This window comes from Callospermophilus lateralis, chromosome 4, assembly GCF_048772815.1.
Source record: "Callospermophilus lateralis isolate mCalLat2 chromosome 4, mCalLat2.hap1, whole genome shotgun sequence".
Classification (NCBI taxonomy): Eukaryota; Metazoa; Chordata; class Mammalia; order Rodentia; family Sciuridae; genus Callospermophilus; species Callospermophilus lateralis.
In genome coordinates, this window is record NC_135308.1 from 64113224 (window position 1) to 64135039 (window position 21816).

Sequence of the window (21816 nt, forward strand, 5' to 3'; positions counted from 1 at the left end):
GGGAGAAAATCCATATGGATGAATGTAGAGGAAACTACGCTAAGTGAAATTAACCAAGCAGACAAATAACATCTCATTTACATGTAGAATCTAAAAATGTCAAATTCATAGAAGCAGAGAGTAAAATAGTGATTATCAGAGATGAGTGGGTAGGAGGAAAGACATGAAGTTGGTCAAAGCCTATAGTTTTAGTTAGAAGGATTGTTTTACTAACCCAGTTTTATTAAACTATATAAAATGTATAATTACTGCAATGTGTGGTAATCAGAGTTGATAATATTTTGTATATTTTGAAACAGGCACAAGAATACATTTTAATATCCCCACTGCAGAAAAATAAGATGGAATAGATATCATATCACATTATACCCAATAATACATAACTATCATTTGCCTATTAAAATTTTTTAAATTAGGGCTTGGGGAGAAAGTAGATCCATGATACAGCATTTGCCTAGCATGGGAAAGGTCCTGGGCTTGATCCACAGCACCACCAAAAATAAATAAATAAATAGATAGATAGATAAATAAATAGAGTTAGTATGCATAACTGTCATGTGTAATTACAATGCACCAGAAATAAAGTTATTTTAAAATTAAAATAGAAAAAATTTTTTAGAGTTCAAGACAAATGCTGGGATGCTGGGGAATGTGACACTGTAACAGAGCACTTGCCTAGTATGTAGGAAACTCTGGATTCAATCCCCAACACCAAAAATAAAATAAAGTACAAGCCAAGCCAAGATGGTGAGGACATTCAAAAATATTTTTATCTTAGCCAGATGTGGCATATGACTGTAATCCCATCTGCTCAGGAGGCTGAAGCATAATGATGGCAAATTTGAGGCTGGCCTCAGCAATTCAGCAAGACCCTGTGTCAAAATAAAAAAAAGGAATAGGACTGTTGTTCAGTGGTAGAATGCTTCTGGGCTCAATCCCCAGTACTTGCCAGCCTAGCTTGTAGGAAGTCCTAGGTTTGATCCTAGCACCACAAACATACATATACACATACATGCATACTACTTGACAAAAATAAAAGGTAACTATACAACTTCTAGAAGAAAACGTAGAAAAAAAGAAAATAGTATGATCCTGGGTAAAACAAACATTTCTGTAATAAGACACCAAATGGAGCTGAGGTTGTGGCTCACTGGTAAGCGCTCACCTAGCAAGTGTGAGGCCTTGGGTTCGATACTCAGCACCACATAATGATACTGTGTCCATCTACAACTAAAAGATATTTAAAAGAAAAAAGACACCAAATGCTCAATCCATTAAAGAAAACTATACTTCATCGAAATTTAAAAGTTTTTGCTCTTCAAGAGATATTAGAATGAAATAACCCACAGACTGAAATAAAATATTTGCTAAGTGTATATATATATGATAAAGATTTTCTATTCTCAATATGGAATAACTCAAAATTCAATACTAAGCTAGGCATGGTTACTCCTGTAATCCCAGTGGTTCAGGAGGCTGAGGCAGGAGGACCATAAACTCAAAGCCAGTCTCAGCAATTTAGCAAGGCCCTAAGCAACTCAGTGAGACCCTGACTCTAAATAAATATTTTTAAAAGGGGTGGGGATGTGGTTCGGTGGATAAACACACCTGGGTTCAATCCCCAGTACCTAAAAAAAAAAAAAAAGAAAGAAAATAAGTAATCCTCAACCACTCAGGAGGCTGAGGCAGTAGGATCACTTGAGTCCAGGAGTTACAGACTAGCCTGAGTAACGAAGAGATGAAGGAAGGGAAGGAAGAAAGAAAGAAAATAATCCCATTTTTTAAATAAAAGATTTTAAAAGACCAAAGTCAAATGAATGGCAAATAAGCACCTGAAAAGATGCTGAATGTTGTTATTCTTAAGTGAATGTAAAAACCAGAATGAACTCACAGGATGGCTCATGCCTGTAATCCCAGCAACTCAGGAGGCTGAGGCAGGAAGATCACAAGTTTGAGGCCAGTTTCAGCAATAGCAAGGCCCTAAGCAACTAAGGGAGACCCTATCTCAAAATAAAAAATAAAAAGGGCTGGGGATGTGGCTCAGTGATTAAGTGACCTTGGATTCAATCCTTGGTTAGGGGTGGGGACCACCATAATGAGATGATCTCTATGTATGTTTTAAAACATATTTGAATAAACTGGTGCTAGCACATATCTATAATCCCTGACTGGGGAAGCTGAGAAAGGAGGATTGCAAATTCAAGGAAGCCTCAGTAAATCACAGTGAGACCCTGCCTCAAAACAAAAGCAAAAAGGACTAGAGTTGTGGCTCAGTGGCAGAGTGACCCTGGTATGCTCAGTACCAGGGTCAATCCCCAGTATCCCCCCACCCCAAAAAACACACACACACACACACACACACACAAAGGAACTGAAATTCCACACATGTCTGGTAGAAATATATGAAACTGCTATGCTGTTTTCCTAAATTAAACACACATTATATACCAGTGATCTCATTCCTAGGTGTCTGCCCAAACATATATATGTGGATGCTTTAAGCAGCTTAAGTCAAATTCACTAAAACTAGAAATAATTCAGACATTCTTTCAGTGGCAAGTGAATAAGCACACTAATTTTCCCAGCAACAGAATGTTATTTGGTAATAAAAAGGAATGCTGATACATGCAACAACATGGATGAATCTCAAATGCATGATGCCAAGTTTAAAAAGATGCCAGATAGAAAGATCTATATATATTAGGATTCCATTTATATGACATAGGAAAAATTATAGGGATAGGAATCAAGTAACTGGCAAGAGCTGGCAGGAGGGCTGACAGCAATGGAGCATAGGGAATTTCTTGGGGAATGGAACTATTCTATATCTTGATTATGATGGTGATTATAAAACTGTGAAAAGTCACAGAAATTCATATTTAAAAAGTGAAGAAATGGGCTGGGGCTGTAGCTCAGTGGTAAAGCACTTACTTGCTTTGCATGTGTGAGGCACTGGGTTCTATCCTCAGCACCACATAAAATAAAAGATACTGTGTGTTTATCTACAACTAAAAAAATATTTTTTTAAAAAAAGTGAAGGAATTAATTTTAATATGTATGAATTTTGCCTCAAGTAAAAAAAAAATTTAAATTCACTTGGAAAACAAACTTGGTAAGGTGTTCTGAGGTTTTTATGCAGAATTGGGGTAAACCCAGTGCCTCCAATAAAGCTAGGAAAGAGCGCTACTACTGAGCTATACCCCCAGGTCCTACAGTTTCTCATAAAATTAAACATACATTTACATTATGATCCAGGAATTACATTGTTCTGTATTTACTCAATAGAAAGCTTATGTTTACATGAAGACTTCTATGAATATCCTGAGCACCTTATTAATAATTACCAAAACCTATAAATAACAATAGGAAAAAAATTACATTATCAAGTATAGCAATTTTAAAAGAAGCACTGATACATAATATAGTTGCATTTAAAAATCATTATGCTGAGTGAAAGACTTCTAATGCAAAATAATAAGATTCTTTCTATTCATAGGAAATTCTGGCAAAAAGCAAATTAAGCCAATTGCAGTGCTGCACACCTGTAATCCCTGTGACTCTGGAGGCTAAGGAGGACTGCAAATTCGAGGACAGCCTCAGCAATTCAGGAAGGCTGAATTCCTAAACAACTTAGTGAGAGACCTTATTTCAAAATAAAAAACAAAAATGAGTCAGGGATGTAGCACCTCTGTGTTCAATCCCTAGTACCAAAAAAGAAAAAAGAAAAAGAAAAGCAACAAATGGTGACAAAGCAAAGCAGATCAGAGACTGCCCAAGATCAGAGTAGGAGTGGGGGGAAACTGCCAAAGGGCAGATGAAAAGCTGTGCACAGTAGTGTACACCTGTAATTCTGTGATTTGGGAGACTGAGGCAGGAGGATCAAAAGTTCAAAGCCTGGTCTGGGGATATAGCTCAGTTGGCAGAGTGCTTTCCTTGCATGCACAAGGCTCTGGGTTTGATCCCCAGAACCAAAAAAAGTTCAAAGCCATGTCATTTTCTTCTCCAAAGACAAGCCACACCAGGGTTCCACCAATTGACTCCATCACTAAAAACTGAATAAAGAAAAGCCTGCTGAAATAAAAAAATTCAAAGCCAGCCTCAGCTAAGTAACTCAGCAAGACCTTGTCTCTTAGAAAAGATAAACAGGGTTAGGGGTGTGGCTTGGTGGTTAAGCATACCTGGGTTCAATCCCTGGTGCCAAATAACAAAACAAAAATATTCTCAAACTAAGTATGGCAACTCATGCTTATAATCCCAGTTACTTCAGAGGCTGAGGCAGGAAGATCACAAAATCAAGGTCAGCCTGGGCAACCTAAGGGGATCCTGCCACAAAATAAAAAATGAAAACAGCTAGGGATATAGCTCAGTGGTAAAGCATCCTTGGGTTCAATCCCTAAAAAAAAGTACACTTTAAATAATTGGTCAAGAAAGGCAGCAGAATACAACAGACACTAGTATGGCAATAGGTAAATCAATGGATGTGTAACCGATGTGATTCTGCAATCTGTATATGGGGTAAAAATGGGAGTTCATAACCCACTTAAATCAAATGTGAAATATGATATATCAAGAACTATGTAATGTTTTGAACAACCAACAATAAAAATTTAAAAAAATAATAATTGGTCAATACAACTGGTTTAAAAAAAAAATCTGAGCTGAGTACACTGGCACATGCCTGTAATGCCAGGGACTTGGGAGACTAAGACAGGAGGATCAAAAATTTAAGACTAGCCTCAGCAACTGAGTGAGGCCCTAAGCAACTTAGCTCAGTGGTAAAGTACTCCTGGATTCTATTTCTAGTACCCCACCTCAAATAACTGTAAATTAACAATCTAGAAATTTCACTCACAACACTACCAAAAATAATAAAATTCTTTAGAGTAAATCTAACTAAAAAGCATAAAATTTTACTTGGAAAGTATAAAACGTCAAAAAAATCAAAAATCCAAATAAACAGAAAAGCATCCTATATTACTGGATAGAAGACAATATTGTTAAGATGGCAATACTGTGTGTAGAGTGCTTGCCTAGAGTGAGGCACTGGGTTTGATTCTTAGCACCACACAAAAATAAATAAATAAAGGTATTGTATCCTTCTACAACAACAAAAGAGAAAAAAATGATGGGGCTGGGGATGTGGCTAAAGCGGTAGCACGCTCGCCTGGCATGCGTGCGGCCTGGGTTCGATCCTCAGCACCACATACAAACAAAGATGTTGTGTCCGCCAAGAACTAAAAAATAAATATTAAAGAATTCTCTCTCTCTCTCTCTCTCTCTCTCTCTCGCTCTCGCTCTCGCTCTCTCTTTAAAAAAAAAAAAAAGAGAGAGAGAAAAAAATGAGAATCATCTTTGTTTCAGAGTAAAGGGACCCAACAGATAAATGATGGAATCTGAAAATAACTATTCACCAACTGTGATGTAATAAGGACTGATTCAGGCAAAAACCATACATGTATTAAAATTATTGATGTTGTGAGCTGGGATCGGAGGCACATGCCTGTATTCCCAGTGGCTTGTGAGGCTGAGACAGGAGGATCGCAAATTCAAAACCAGCCTCAGCAATGGCAAGGCATTTAGCAACTCAGTGAGACCCTGTCTCTAAATAAAATACAAAACAGGGATGGGGATGTGGCTCAGTGGTTGAGTACCCCTGAGTTCAATCCCCAGTACCAAAAAAATAAATTTTAAAAAACCAAAATTATCGTTTGGTGAAATTCTGATGAGAAACATACATGTTTACATAGTATCTCCCCACAAGATACTTACTCATTGAAAGGGGAAAACAGTAACTTCAGAGTTAAGAAATCTGGCAGACATCATCCTAACCAAGTGATCAAACTTAGTAACAACCAACAATGCCAAAATCAGTAATGTAATTTATTTCTTTTTGGATACCAGGGATTAAACCCAGGGGTGCTTAACCCCTGAGTAACACCCCCAGCCCTTTTTATTTTTTTTAATTTTGAGACAGGGGCTCACTAAATTGTTCACCACATTGATGAGGCTGGCTTTGAACTTGTGATCCTCCTGCCTCAGACTCCAGAGCCGCTAGAATTACAGGTGTGCACCACTGCACCTAGCTAATAATGTAATTTCTAATAGCATGCATCAGACAAAACATTTCTTTAAGCACCCCTGCCAAAATCATGTGACCTGAATTATCCTGAAGTTACATCCAACAAATCCAAATGAAACGAATAGTTTGTACTCTCTCAAAAAAAGTGTCAAACGCAAGAAAGAGAAAGACTGAAAAACTGCTCCAGATTAAAGGAGACTAAAGGGACCCAAGAGATAAATGAAATGAATGGTACTAGATTGAAAACCTAAGCCAGAAAAATGATTTCCAGAATACTGGTCAAGAAAATTACAGAAAGGGCTGGGGGTTGTAGCTCAGTGGCAGAGTGCTGGCCTAGCACACGTGAGGCACTGGGTTCGATCCTCAACACCCATAAAACCAAAATAAAGGTACTGTGTGTTCACTTACAACTCAAAAATATATTTTAAAAAAATTACATCAATTGGCAATGTGTGGTGTCACAAACCCATGATTCCAGGGATTCTAGTTAAAGCAGGAGGATCACAAGTTAGAGACCAGCCTCTACAACTTAATGAGACCCTGCCCCCCCCCCAAAAAAAAGGCTAGGGATGTGGCCCAGTGGGTAGAGTGCCCCTGGGTTCCACCCCAGAACCACCAAGAAAATCACAAAAATTGCATATATATTGATATTGGTCAACTGGCAATATTTGATATATTAATATTTTCACATTTTATTCAGTATTGATTCTCTCATTTTGATAATCTTACTATGGTTCCTTAAGAAAATGCTTTTATATCATAAACACTGAAATGTCAAGAGATAAAAAGATACCATGTCCGAAATTTACTCTCAGACAACTACACAGGGGAGATGTAGATGGAGGGCTGGGGGACAGAGAACAGGGAGACAATTAAAAAAGTGGTATAAAATTTAACATTTAAGGAATGCGGGTGAAGGAAACTGAGGAATTCTTTGTACTAGTCTTTCAATTTTAAGTTTGAAATTAAAGTTTTAAATCAGTTGGGAGGTACATGCATAGGAAACTGAAGCAGAAGAATTTAAAATGTAAGGTCAGAATGGGCAATTTAGTGAGACCTTATCTCAAAATAATTTTAAACAAGGATTGGGAGTGTAGCTCAGTGGTAGAGCACTTGCCTAAGCACACAACAGGAAGGAGACTCTGGGTTAACTCCCAGTACTATAAATAATTAATTAATTAAAATAAAGTCTTAAAAAACTCTAGCCACTGTTTCAGCAGGGAAATGACAAAAGCAATGAACTCTTAAAGGCCACTGACATATTCTGCATATAATTTAAGCAATTAAAAGGAAAATAAACAATTTCCCTCACTTCTAAAAATGTCACAGTTTCCTGACTTAGCACTCTCATTCATTCAATCTTGCTTGAAAGATTCCTTTCTAATACCAAAACAATAGCTAAAATTTAGTCTCGCCTACCTTTCCACATATCCCTAAATAACCTGTATGGCATGCCAACTTTCCCATCTCTGGCACTACTATTCAGTTCATGTACCAATGAATGCCTTAGCATTTTACTGAAGTTAGATTCCCTGGGTTCAGATCTGACTATGTACCTGCAGGCAAATCACTTCATCTTTGGCCTCAGTTTCTTATCTATAGAATGGGATCAGAGTGATACCTACCCTCCTGGAGAAATTAAAAAGAATAAATAAACTGACTGAGGAACACTAGAAGCAGTATCTGGAGCACCATGGGCACCAAAACTCATGTATATTTTATCATAAAATATACGATAAAAAGTGACTAAGGGGCTGGGGGTACTATTCAGTGATAGAATATGTGCTTTTAGCAAGCAAAGGGCCCTGGGAAACCAGGCAAACCACCGCCTCACCCGTTTAAAAAAAACCAAAAACTGAATACTCAATACTCAGAACCTCAAAATAGAAGGTAATAACAGAAGTCTAATGACTGAAAACACTAACTCTATCTTAGAAAGGAAAAATCTTTCTGTTCATGGTAGTTATCATAGGAAACAACTCAAAATAACCTAAATTCCCCACAGAGGACTGGTTACATAGAGTACATCTATTCAATGAATACTCTGCAACTATTAAAAATCATGATGCATTGTGGTAACATGGAATTTTGTATCATTTAACTATTCACTGAATCAAGCAGGACTCAGAAATGTGCAAGTATGGATCATATTGATAAATTATTCTATATATAAATATGCTCACCAAGATAAGTGAGGTAGTGCTAGGCTCTTTGGGAGCAACGAATGCAAACTCTCTCAGGTGCCTGGGGTTTGGGGCAGGATCCACATCAGTACAGTGGGAGGTCTTCTCATTAATCCATCCAAGGCTGGGTCTTCCCTACTTTCTGCTTTATCACAGGCAAGACTTCAGTTTGCATCATGGCTTCTCACTGTGACCTTTTAGCTTCTTTTCCATGCTGACTCAGTAATCCCTGTATTTCCTAGGTTACACTCCCAAGAAGGTATTTGATTGACCCAGTTCATCTTTTTTTTTTTTCTTTGCAAGATGTGTTAAAGATTACTGGCCAAGACAGAGATTTACTTGACAAGAGGAAGCATAGAGATGCAAGACAACCTCCAAAATTTTTTGTAGAACCAGCAGGGAGATAAGCAAGCAAACAAAAGAAGCCATTCTGTTGAGATATAACTTTCCCTGGCTTGGGGAACCTGTTATTAAATAGAACACATAACATTAGTACCTGAATGTCTAATATATACAAATATTCCCCTTTCAAATGACTCAAAGCCCCATGAAATAGTAGTCTCACATTTCACTAAATACTCAAGAGAAAAATTACAACTGAAGCATCTCAAACAAGTAAGAGTGAAGCAATAGTAAATCTAAAATCTAACAAAAAGGCACATATGTGTGCGTGGGTTTTCATTTTAACAAACAAAAAGCTACAATGCTGAGAAACTAACAATCCTAGGATGGGATAATCATTCCAATCAGAGAGGAAGAGAACAGAGGATGACTGACAGGAAACCTGCAGCAGAATTTGGAAGGCTAGTTATTCTTAAGGGGACCCTACGATTGACCTCTTTAGTTTAACATTAGTTTAATACCAAAATGCTAACACACAGGAATTAGAATTAAATTGACTTTTTCTTGTTACAATAGTTACCTATTATTTAGGGTAAACACAAAGCAAAAAATTTGCACCATCTTCTTAAGCTTCCTGAAGTGCTCTTTTCCCCCTCTCCTTCCAGAAGAATGCAGATTTAATCTTAGCCTCTTCCTCTTCCTCTTATGCCACAGTAACTCAAACAGCCTTCTCCAAAGTCGAAAGTCTCTTTGATCCCTTCAAATCACCAACTCAATGCCTGTTTTCGGTTATCATTTTCCTATATTTCTAAGTATCACTCAAATACTGAGACCTTGGCACTGCAGAATCCATCCTGTGACCATTATGGTGCCACTGCCTGAATGTTTAATGACATCCATCACTGAGTGTCATACTTGCCAGGAACCATCTTTCTTCAGCTTACCTGTCGAAGAATATTCTGCAGTATTTAAGTCACTGTTATTCTGTTATTTGCAGCCAAAAAAAAACCCCTACTTGATGCAATCTTTATTCATTACAAAAACCTATTATCACTACCTTAATATTTCACACCTCTTCTTCACTGTGTTCTATTCCAGCCACTAATGCTAGATTTACCCTAAAACATTTAGCACGCAGGAATTCTTACTTTAGAACTATGGTTCCCCATTGCCTAAAGAAAAAATGATTAACATCAGTGAACCTGGAATTCAAGGCTTACTGTAATGATGCCCTTATTCTCTCACTCAGCCTGATTTTCTACCAGTCCCCTTAAAGAACTGCCCCATATAGCTAGCTATGCTGGCTTACTCAATACAATCCCCCAAACCCTGGAAACACTCCATCACCAATGCTGCAACAGTCATACTCTCCTATCACTTGTTCTGCAAATAACATAGATTTCACATTGTATTTATTATTTATCACCAACCCTACCACCCCCTTTCAAAAGACTGATTAATTTTCCAAGGCAGTGGGAAAATAGCAACTTTATTACAAACCTCTGCAATTATGATATTAATAAATTCAACAGCAAACAGAAGGGAGACAAACTGGTTTTGGTTTTTAATTCTTTAAAACACAGGAAAATGAGGAGAAAAATCTTTCAGAAACAATGTGAAAAAAAATTAGTACGTGTCTTTTAGTACTAATTAGTACATTAGCACTAAACATTAGTATGTATGTTAGTAGGATACTAACTCAAATTAATGCCAGCCTAAGAGTGAAAACATAATAATTGGGCTGAGGTTGTGGCTCAGCGGTAGCGCACTTGCCTGGAATGTATAAGGTACTGGATTCAATCCTCAGCACCACATATAAGTAAATAAAAAAAAAAAAGGTCCATTGACAACTAAAAAAATATTTTTAAAAAATCATTAAAAAATAATAATTCCCTTAATTATGGCAATAGATGTAATTTCTCTCTAAATCACCTCTCCCCTATATAACTGTTCTGTGAACAAAGAACTCCAAGACACTGTTATAAAAGTTGTCCCACATAACTGAGCATGGTAGTAGACACCTGTAATCCTAGCAGCTCCTGAGGCTGTGGCAAGAAGAACACAAGTTCTAGACCAGCCTGGGCAAGACCCTAGGCAACTTAGGAGGCCCTGTCTCAAAAACAACAACAAAAAAAGGACTAGTGCTGTAACTCAGTAGTCAAGTACCCATGGGTTCAATCCACAGTACCAAAAAGAAAAAAAAGTTGTCTCCACACCTAAAAGAATTTGCAAACAACCTCTCAGTAAGACAGAAGAGACACAATGGCACATAGGGGAAAGGATTTACTAAAGAAGTAGATCTGTTAACACATTTTCTGTCAAGCAAATCAAGTGTCCCTACCCTAGTGCCATTGTGGCTGAACCAACTGATGAGCACTCAAGGAAGAGGTATTTAGTTAAAGGAACTGGCCAGGAGGGTGAAAAAATTCTTACAGTCAACAAGACTTCAAAAAAGCATTCTCAATTTTAAGAACTTATTCCAATTTGGAACTTATTACTTGGAGGTGATTTAAAAGTTAAACACTGAAAATGTGAAGTGTTTAGTATAATTGTGTTCCCATCAATTCCTCTATTTTCACTTATGTTTGAGGTTATGGGTAGGAGGAGGGGCAGAGAAGGATGCACACACAATCTGTTGTGACAACAATTCACACATTTAATTCAGGTGGCCACATGCCTCAGTGACCTACTGCCAAATCACAGTTATTCTAGCAAACCCACCCTAGGGAAAAAGTAGACCTGAAGCATCCGAATTTTAGACTCAAAGCTAAAAGTTGTCTGTTCTGGGCAGTATGAAACTTACAAGAGCATGACATCATTTAAGCCTGCCAAGTATCTTTTATAAAGGTCATGTGAGGTCAGGGACTTTAAACAGGAGAATGAATACTGTCTTCTACATATTTTTATGCAAGTACACTTGTGTGTTAATGATACATAATAGAATTATTCTGAGGAATCAACAACTGCCCCCAAAAGATGAGAAAACTGCTTTTGGCTACAGAATTAACTTAATTCTTATCAACTTATTTTCACAAATTCTGGGATTTAACACCTTGATGCAAGCCAGAAATTCACCAATGCCTAGAACAAACCCTAAGACATCAGGACAGGAGCACAACAATGAGTAAAAAAGAAAATTAAAAAAGGGTGGTCAGGAAAAAAAAAAAAAAAAAGTGGTTCCTGAACAAGAAAGAGAAAGAAGCAAGGATGTAGAGTCTCTGCAGAGACCAAATACATGGAAGTGGAAAAGACAAGACCACAGATGGATGTTTCAGTGAAAGACCATTGTCGAAAACCACAGAATTTCCTTCACTATCCATAGAAGTTCTTCAGTAACCTTTACCCAAAAAGCTTGAAGCTTTTCACAGTACACTACGCTGATGAAATCACAATACCATCTTCTCTCCAAACCAATCTTTTTAAGTGGACAGATTATTGGGAACCTGATATCTAACAATAACAGTAAGTTCCATAGCTAAACTGTGAAATCAACCTAGATGCCCTTCAACAGATGAATGGATAAAGAAATTGTGTTATATATACACAATGGAACATTACTCAGCATCAAAAGAAAATAAAATTATGGCATTTGCAGGTAAATGGATAGAGTTGGAGAATATCATGCTAAGCGAAGTATAGTTAATCCCAAAAAACCAAAGGACGAATGTTCTGGTAAGTGGATGCTGATCATAATGGGGGGTGGGAGGGGCACATGGGGAAAACAGAGGAACTTTGATTGGGTACAGGGGAGGGAAGAGGAGACAGCATGGGGGCAGGAAAGATGGTGCAATGATATTGAACATTATTACCCTAGTTACATGTATGACTGCACATATAGTGTGATTATACATCGTGTACAACCAGAGAAATGAAAAGTTGTGCTTCATTTATGTACAATGAATTGAAACGCACTCTGCTGTCATATAACTAATTAGAACTTAAAAAACTGAAGACATATTGTTAGAGTAGAACATATTTCTCTCACTAAAAATATACTACAATGGACTAGGGATGTGGCTCAAGTGATAGCGTGCTAGCCTGGCATGCGTGGGGCACTGGGTTCGATTCTCAGCACCACATAAAAGATATTGTGTCCACCTAAAACTAAAAAATAAATACTGAGAAAAAAATATATATATATACACACACACACACACATACTACAAAGGCTTTTATTGATTATCAAGCTGTTTTGCACTCAGTAAATGGAACTATCTTGCAGTTATTATTAGATATCAAGTGCTCAATAAATGTCTGTCCACCAAATATGTGTTTATCCATTAAACATCTTGTCTGACAGCAAAATAAACTGAAAGAAATCATAAAAAATATTTAGGTTTCTGTGCTTGGTGAGCTTTGAACTGAAAATTATAATGGAATAGTGAACTTTATATGTGCTTGTAACCCAAATACACACACACTTCAAGTCCCATTGAACTTTCGATCTGGTCATGTCTAAGCCTCCTGAGTTCACCACTGTGCCATGTTCAAGAGATACATCAAGAAGAGCCATGTTCCCAAACAGGCAATGGCAGCACTGAAGCCTCCTGAAGCTGTGTTCCTCATCCGGTCCAGCCACCACAGCCAGGAAGCTAGGAAGAGGCCTTTCTTTTTTGGACTTCCTCCCTATTCTCCCCAAACATTCTTAGTTCTTTCAGTTACTCCTTAGGAAAGGAAAAACAAACAAACAAAAATAAATAAATAAATAAACAAACAAACAAAATATGTTTCCCAGGTTTCTTTTTCTTCTTTCTTTTGGTACTGGGGATTGAACCCCGGTTGGGGATGTATTTACCACTGAGCTACATCCCCAGCTCTTTTTTTCGAGTCAGAACCTTACTAAATTGCTGAGCTTACAGGTGTGCACCACCATGCCCGTTTCCCAGGTTTCTGAAAAAGAGCAACTACTGATGACATGCACATCACGGAGCAACTTGAACTTCCTTCAATTCCTATAAATGTAAATGTTAAAAGTTTGGATGTAGAGGAAATCAATATCTGAAGGAAAAACTCATTACCTCACACACATTGTACTACTGGTACCTAGAAGGTAGACAGATCAAGGATGCTACTAAACATCTCACAATGCATGACAACTTTCCACAATGGGAAGATTTACCTGGCCCAAATATCAATTGTGCCGAGATCGACAAACCCTAGGTGTGAAAGGAATCGGGACACTGGACTCAGTGTTACCATCCAACCATGTCTTTCTCAGTGGCAAGAACTGTTGTAAAAGAGAATGTCCCCAAGTTTTCCAACAGAAATATTGTTATGAAGCTAATATAAAGAAGATGTCAGAAAAGCATCCAAGTAACAGAATCCAGTGAAACATGAAAATATGGGAGAGAGCAACATAGTTATCTAAAAAAGTCATAACAGAAAACACAAGGCTACAGCATCAAATAAAAGGCAAGCCACAAGCCATAAGCTAAAGTATGTTTTATTCAAAAAGTTCTAGGTACAAATGGGTCCTACCCTCTAGCTAGAAGCAAGAGGTAGAGAGAACTGGTATTTGCCCTTGAGAAAGAACTGGCATGGTGTCACATGCCTAATAATCCCAGCAACTCAGGAGGCTGAGTCCAGAGGATCACAAGATCAAGGCCAGCCTCAGCAACTTACCAAGGCCCTAAGCAATATAGTAAGATCCTGTCTCAATATAAAAAATAAAAAGAGCTGGGGATGTGGCTCAGAGGTTAGGGCCCCTGAGTTCAGTCCCCAGTAACCCCCTCCCCTCAAAAAAAAGGAAAAGAGATTTCACAGAAAGAGGGAAAAATTCATATAATTCACAAACACACCAAGTATGAATTTGCAGTTTTCACTTGGTACATAGCTGATTTATAAGGAATGAATCCTAACCTTGATCCTAACCACTGAGATCAGTGATTTTCTAAAAAGGAATTAATACTGCTATGCATGCCAGGAAAATTCCTAAAATCATGGAACTTTTAAGACCTAAAAAATATCTAGGAATCGCCCATTTTTATAGAAAGGGCATCTGAAACCCAAAGTGATCTGCCTAAAATCAACTCAAAGCTAATGACCAAGGTGGCTCACAATGCAGGTTGTCTGTTTCCTTTTGAAAAGGTGTTTAAGGACTACAGATACAGCACAGCGGCATAATGTGCTTAGACTGCATGAGGCCCTGGATTCAATACCTAGCAGCACCCTCACAAAAGACTGTGTTCACAATTGCATCAATCTGATCTAAAGTAACATCATTAGATGTGTCCTCTACACACCACACTTTCTACCTTTGCACCTGCAGTTTTCCAGCAATCTATCAGTGCTCCTCATTCTGAAACCCTCACACACCAGAAATTCAGCCTTGAGCTGCTCCTGACCAAAGGGCAGATGGTCAGTGTACCAAATGCTGCCAAGTTGTATTTTAGGCTTTCCTGTGTTCCAGAAAATTAAGCAAGACCAAATTTAACTTTCACTGAAAAGCAAGCCAGACCCTAACACAAACTGTCCTTCAGGGCAAGAGGGTATTGCCCCTATAACAATTGTAGATGATGGTTCTCAACTGCCACTCTGAAGTCTCATATGGTAGGAAGAAAAAAAAGAACAAACTTTTCTTTCCAAATGTTGGTATAAGCCAGGCATGGTGGCTCATGCCTGAAGTCTGGCAATTCAAGAGGCTGAGGCAGGAGGATTGCACATTCAAAGCCAGCCTCAGCAACTTTGCAAGGTCCTAAGTGACTTAGCAAAACCCTGGGATTGTGGCTGAGCAGTAGAACACTCACCTAGCATGTGCGAGGCCCTGGGTTCCATCCTCAGCACCACATAAAAATAAATAAAAAAAAAGTATTGTGTCCAACTACAACTAAAAAATAAATATTTAAAAAACAAAACAAAAAAATATTCTGTCTCGAAAAATAGAAAGGTCTGGAAATACAGCTCGGTGATAAAGTGCCCCTGGGTTCAATCTCCAGTACCAAAAAAAAGAAAGAAAGGGGATTGGGCATTTCCTTATAATAGAATATTCTCCTCTTTTAGAATTTCAAACCACATATGGATTTGCCCTTATGTAATTTTCCTCCTGTTTGGGCTTTCAACTTCAGTGAAGGAGCTGATCCTGACTCTACAAAGAACGTTTTATCATCCTACGTTTTATTACATTACATTTTATCTTACATTAAATTGACTAGTGTGGCAAACCACGTATTTTTAAATCACTCATCTCCTTCATTCCCACTCAAATGCCATGTTCTCAGCATTACTACACATACTCATCCTATTTTACAATGCAATGGCTCACCCCTCAACATGGCTATATGACACCAATGACTATTACCAGTGACCCTTTGACATACTGTATACGGTATATATGGATGTTTACTATCTGCCTCATTCCACTAAAAAGAGGGCAGATATTTTTGTATTATGTTCACAGCTTTACCCCGAATACCTAGTACCCTGCCTGGCACACAGTATATACTTTGTAAATATTTGTTGAAAGAAATGAATGAATACACGAACTTGTATCTCTGCACATAGTTCAGCAAAAGGTTTCAAGAGAGAATCTTCTGCCAAGTACGGTGGTACACACCTGTAATCCCAGTAATTATGGAGTCTGAGGTAGGAGGATGTCAATTTGGAACTCAGCCTCAGCAACGTAAGAGATTCTGTCTCAAAATTTCTTTAAAAAGGACTTGGATGTACCTCAGAGGTACAGCTCTTGCACGAGCTCACAAGCTCAAGGTCCTACCATTAACTCCCAGCACGCACACAAAAATATAAAATATGTGTGTGTGTGTGGCATATATATTTCTTTTTTTTTTTTTAAAGAGAGAGAATTTTTTAATATTTATTTTTTAGTTTGTTTTCGGCGGACACAATATCTTTGTTTGTATGTAGTGCTGAGGATGGAACCGGGGGCGCACGCATGCCAGGCGAGCGCGCTACCACTTGAGCCACATCCTCAGCCATATATATATATATATATATATATATATATATATATATATATATTTTTCTTAACTTCGAGTCTAGTGTGTTTTGGGTCATGAATCGAGGGTTTTGATTCCCCTAATCCCAGGCCTCTTAACCTTTGTATCTTTGAGAACTTCTTTCAGAATTTGATGAAAGCATTAGGTCCCCTCCCCTCTAGCAAAATGTTATGAGTATACCAACTCAACAATTCCTACCTCCTGTTCCTTGGCTCCAGGTTTAGGAACTACTGATATGACTGATGTATTTTTAAGTTTTCTCTGAGCAACTTTTCTTTCTTTCTTTGATGAGTAATATTTCGTGGTCTGTGCTCTTCGTTAAGCAGTTGGGTCCAAGAAAACAACAAGGGTAGAATTTAAGACTTCCTTCTGTCCTCATATCATGCTGATTGAGTAAGGGACTTTAGCCACATACAATGGCAACCAGGAAGAAGTACAGAGGAGGCAAAGGATTAGATACTTCAGGTCAGGAAGTTCAGGAAAAAAGGTTGATAGGACAATCAGATTATTCTGACCTTGCTACTTCCATACAAACCATTCAAATAATTCTATGTGAACATTTCCAAATAGCCACCTGAAGGGACCATCATCCCATAGCCATGATGATTAACCTTTAACCAAATTACTAAAAATCACTCTATTCTCCTTTACCTTACTGTAGACAAGTGAGACACTATTCACTGTAAAGAGCACTTGACTGGGGAGGGGTGGGGGGGGTGGGGGGACAATCTTTGGAGAAATCAATTACCTTTCTTTGTTTCTCAAATCAGGACAAAGCTTAGCCAATCTAACCCACTAGAATATTAAACAATTAAAAAAAAAAAAAAAAACCTACAACTGCTTGTTCTGAAATAGTAACAGCTAATCCTCCCAAGAAGATGGGCCAGTTATGGGCCACTTTGGTGAATTTCCCAGTTTCATGTAAAGTACATAGTAAGTGCTTACTAATTCCAACTATTGAATTTAGTGTCACTAATCTACTACTGTCTAGTTATACCTCAATTTTCTCTGAAATATAAAAACACCTAATCTATGGCACAATATATACTATATACAATTTCTAAATATTGACAACTTTTATCTCTGTGTAATCTGGGTGACTTTAATTCTTTTATCTGCATTTTTCTATAACTATTAAACTTTAAGTGGTTGTATATTATTTTTAAATACAGGAATTATGAACAACTTAAATAAAACATTATTACTGTGCGTTTACAGATTTTTAGTATGATGAAGACAGAACCCTTCCTTGGAAGGCAGCAACATACAAATCATTAAATATATCCTAAAACCAGAAGTGTGTTGACTCTTCCAAAAAAATTCTGTATATTCAAGGTTGATTAATACAGTTAAAAAATTTTACATGCAAAAATAAAAATATTCCCATTTGGGGGACCAGTTTTTGAAGCAGAAAGTCTTGACCTTTTGCCGAATTACAGCATAAATCTTCCAAGCCCTCTGCCTATCCTAGAAATTGCTCACTTTAGATAAACAGAAGGCACGTCCTTGAAGATTTTGTTTCTTAAAGTTTCTATGAATCCATGGGGTCAGCCTGGCAGTCAAAGGTAAAATGACGTCTTTTCAAAACCACAGTTGAAAACTAGGTGCATAAAAAAACTAAACTGCTATCCAACTTATACTATTTGGCATTACACATCATTTCAATTTTATGTTTTATTTTGTTTTTGGTGATGCCTAAGATGGAACCCAGGGCCTTCTGCGTGCTAGGCAAGTGTTTTAATACTGAAGCTGTATTCCCAGACCTTCAATTCTGTCTTTTGAAGATGCATTAAATTAAGGTTACAGGGCCTTTCCACAAGGCCTAACAGATACAACTCAGCATTGGAACCTTTTTCCTTTTTACAAGGGTTCTCTACTACATCGTAAAGCCTAGCCAAGGTATTCTTTATCAAACTGTCAGATCAATAAACTGCTCGATTTTTTTAAAAAAATCACCTAATAATAAAAAAGTACTTATTTATACTGAGAAAACTGTCTTCAGAAGTTCTGCACTGTCAATAAGTCAAATTTGTTAAAAGATTAGAAAATAATCTTAGATTTTTAAATTGATTAACTACTGAAAATCTTAAGTTAAAATTTACATTAGCTGCATCAAAACACACCTAACATGAGATAGTGACTTTTCCACCCTGCAATTCTTGTATAATCTATCATTTGTTATCCATTTACTGAAAACATTTCCAAAGGGGAAAAAAGGAATACAAATATTCATCTGTGCTGCATGTTTTTCAAATAGCACACATTTTAATTGAAAGAAGTGTCACTTCCAGAAAACACTGGAATCAAGAGTCATCTCAAGTAGCCTTTATTAAACTACAATGATTTTTCATTTCTGCTATACATATAAATTTGACAGCTTTAATAAGCTTACATTTCCTGTAGGAATTAGGCCAGCTAATAGTTAAAGAAACCACAAGTTACTTTTTGGGACAGAAGACATGTTATTTATAGATTACTCTAAAAATGCTGGGTGTACATAAGTCAAAATGAATTACCTTTACTTTTCATCAACAAAATGGGAATACATGGATTTAAAGAAATGACGTTTTTCCAAAAGTATTTTCAGAATTGGTCCTTAAACTATAAACTTATAATCCAACATCATCTCAACTTTATCTTGCAAGGGATAGGGGACAAGTTTACCAGCACCCAAGATGGCACTGTCACAAGCAACACTTCCCACAATAGCCACCATTTTGAGCAGGAGGATTTAATTAGACTACTTAAGATTTTATCAACTAAAAGGAAATGTAAGGCATGAGAATAATTGTTAAGCATCTCCTGACTTACAGAATTCTCAACCTTTAATTTCTGCAGCCCTTTCTCTTTTTTGGTCAATTTATAAAGAGTGTTGCCAGGAAAATTTTTATTTTAGAAATCATGCTTGTTACATCCATGCTCAAACTTTTAAAACAAATACTGTTGCTGCAAAAAATGCTCAAGCTATTATTACATTTTCCTAAAACCTGGAGGAGCCTACGACTTAATCACATTGTTTTAATCAGCTTAAGGAAAAAAAGCCAGTGAGTGGCCCTCGTTTATCAGTCTACATTCCTCTTCATTCTCCGGTCCCAGCCCTTTTGATCTTTTTATTTTCCCGATTTCATTAACTCTGAAACAAGAGCAAGTTCCCACACTTCATTCATATGAGAAGCAAAAGATATTTCCGCAAACACGACTGAATCTAAAAATAAAGGTGAGGCAAAGATCGCAGGAGTAAACGAATTAAAAGCAACCTGAAAATGGCAGAAGAAAGTAAGATATTTGGGAGTAGAGGCAACCGCAACGATTAACTTCTCCAAAAGAGTGATTCCAATTTTGCTCGCTGCATCGTCCAACCCTTAGCAGAGCTAAAAACAAAAACTAACCAACAGTACCTTTGTCCCAAGGCAAAAGGTGATAAGTCACTACACAGACTGCTGTAGGAAAGAAAGCAATTCAACCTGCCAGCCAATCAAATATTTCACACCCCCTTCCAAAAATAAAAATAAAAAGAGGATGCTGGCTGTTCGATTGGGCCGTCGTTTGCATTTCGTTCCTCACACTCCCGCCACCTTCTCTGCCACTAAGACCCTCCAATTTTAGTCCAGTTTATCACAAAGCCTCGGGTCTGAAAGCACCTTCGGCCTGGCCAGAAAAGCCATCCCTCTTCTCCACACTCGCCCGAAGGGATAATGGTGGTGAAATCAACTCCAAGAGCTTCCCAGGTCCCGGAATAAAAAAAAGGGGGGGTTGCCTATTTCTACAGGAAAGAAGCTATTAAAGAATAACGGAGTCCCAAACTTTCCCTCCGCAGCCTCGGAGCCCCGAGCGAAGGCTCTGCGCAGGGCGGCTCCCCAAACGAGCGCGCCGAGCCCTGCCCCCCCCCCGCATTCTCCAGCCCGAAGTTAGCCCCAAATGCCCAGAGAGTTGCGGGCCTCCGGGAGTCGGCAAAGTGCGGCTCCTTCTCCACGCGTCCGCCCGAATGGGGGCGAGCGGGTCCCAGTAAATCCCGCTGCGCCCCCGCGCGTGCGCCCGCACCCCGTCCCCGCCCGGAGCAGCTGGCTCGCCGCTTCAATGGCACGGGGGGGGGGGGGAGCGCGCACGCACTCTCGCCCTGCTCGCTCTCCGCAGAAGTCCCGGGAGAGCCTCCCGTCCCACTCCGACAAAAGCAGATTCCCCCTCCGCCTCTCGCTGCCCACTTCGCCTCCTCCACAGACCGCGCGTGGGCGCCGTGGGCGCCCGGGCGAACGTCCCGAGCCCGGCGTCCGCACTTAGCGTCCGGTGCCGAGCCGCAGTGGCCCCCGCCCGCCCTTCCGCGCCTCGTGCCCGGTCGCTAGCCCTTCTCTCCGCTCCGGACTCCACCGAAAGTCTCTCGCGCCTCAGCTCCCCGCGCGCACGACGTTCCCCGGACGCCCCGAGGAGAGACGAAGGAGAAAGGGGCGCAGCGCGCGCGTCGCCCGCCCGACCACTCACCTCGATCTCAAAGTCGGGCAGGCGGAACGCAGTGCGAAAGAGCGAACAGAAGTGTGCGATGGCCGGGACTTCCCACCAGGAACGGAGCTCGCCCAGCCCGGCCGCGCCGCCCTCCTCCGGGCACATCTCCTCGTCGCGGCACCGGCCCCGGGATCGGCGCGCGCCCCGGCGGCCCCCGCTGCCCGCGCTCGGCTCGCTTGCCTCGGACTCCCGCCGCGGCGCGGCGCCTCCGCTGCTCGGACGGCGGTGGCGCGGCGGAGGCTGCTACTCCCGCGGCTGCCGCTGCTCGGCGTGAGCATGAGCCGAAGGCGCGCGGCCGGGCGGGGGGCGGCGGCGCGGGGCCGACTCACTGAGGCGGCTGCTGCTCGGGCTGCCGACCGGGCCCGCGCGCTCGCCCCATCCCGCGGCTGCGGCTGCGGCCGCCCCCAGTCCCATACAATATAATCAACTCACCGCTGGGGAAAACAGATGGGGCTGGGGGCGGGGGGAAGGGGCCGAACAGAGGGCCTGGGGGAGGGGCCGCCCACGAGGAGGGGGCGGGGCTGTCCCTCATCACAACAACAACCCCCGCCCCCGCTCCCCACCCCCGCCCGGACAGCTGCATTGGAAGGAAGGGGGAGGGGAGAGAGAACAGAGCACCCCGAGAGAGGGGAGGAATGTAACTCCAAGGGAGCCAGGTGCACCTCCAGGAACTTTTGCCAAGAAGCGCTCGGCTTTACAGGTGTTTAGAACTGAGGAGTTTAGAGACTTTCATGAGAAAGGACATTAAGGGTCTCTCCCACCC

General features: G+C 39.8%; 1 protein-coding gene across 4 annotated transcripts in view; it reads right to left on the reverse strand.

The window, feature by feature from the left end:
- Cecr2 (CECR2 histone acetyl-lysine reader) overlaps window positions 1-21465 on the reverse strand; it is a 146865-nt gene extending 125400 nt beyond the window's left edge. The window contains exon 1 of one of the 4 annotated variants that reach the window (XM_076853943.1): window positions 21033-21465. In XM_076853943.1, coding sequence (XP_076710058.1) covers window positions 21033-21158 — 126 coding nt within the window. In that variant the 5' untranslated portion in view covers window positions 21159-21465. Of the gene's footprint in view, window positions 1-8262; window positions 8322-16754; window positions 16873-21032 lie in introns of those variants that run through there. The other 3 variants (XM_076853944.1, XM_076853945.1, XM_076853946.1) reach the window with 3 other exon arrangements.
- Window positions 21466-21816: the final 351 nt, after the last annotated feature.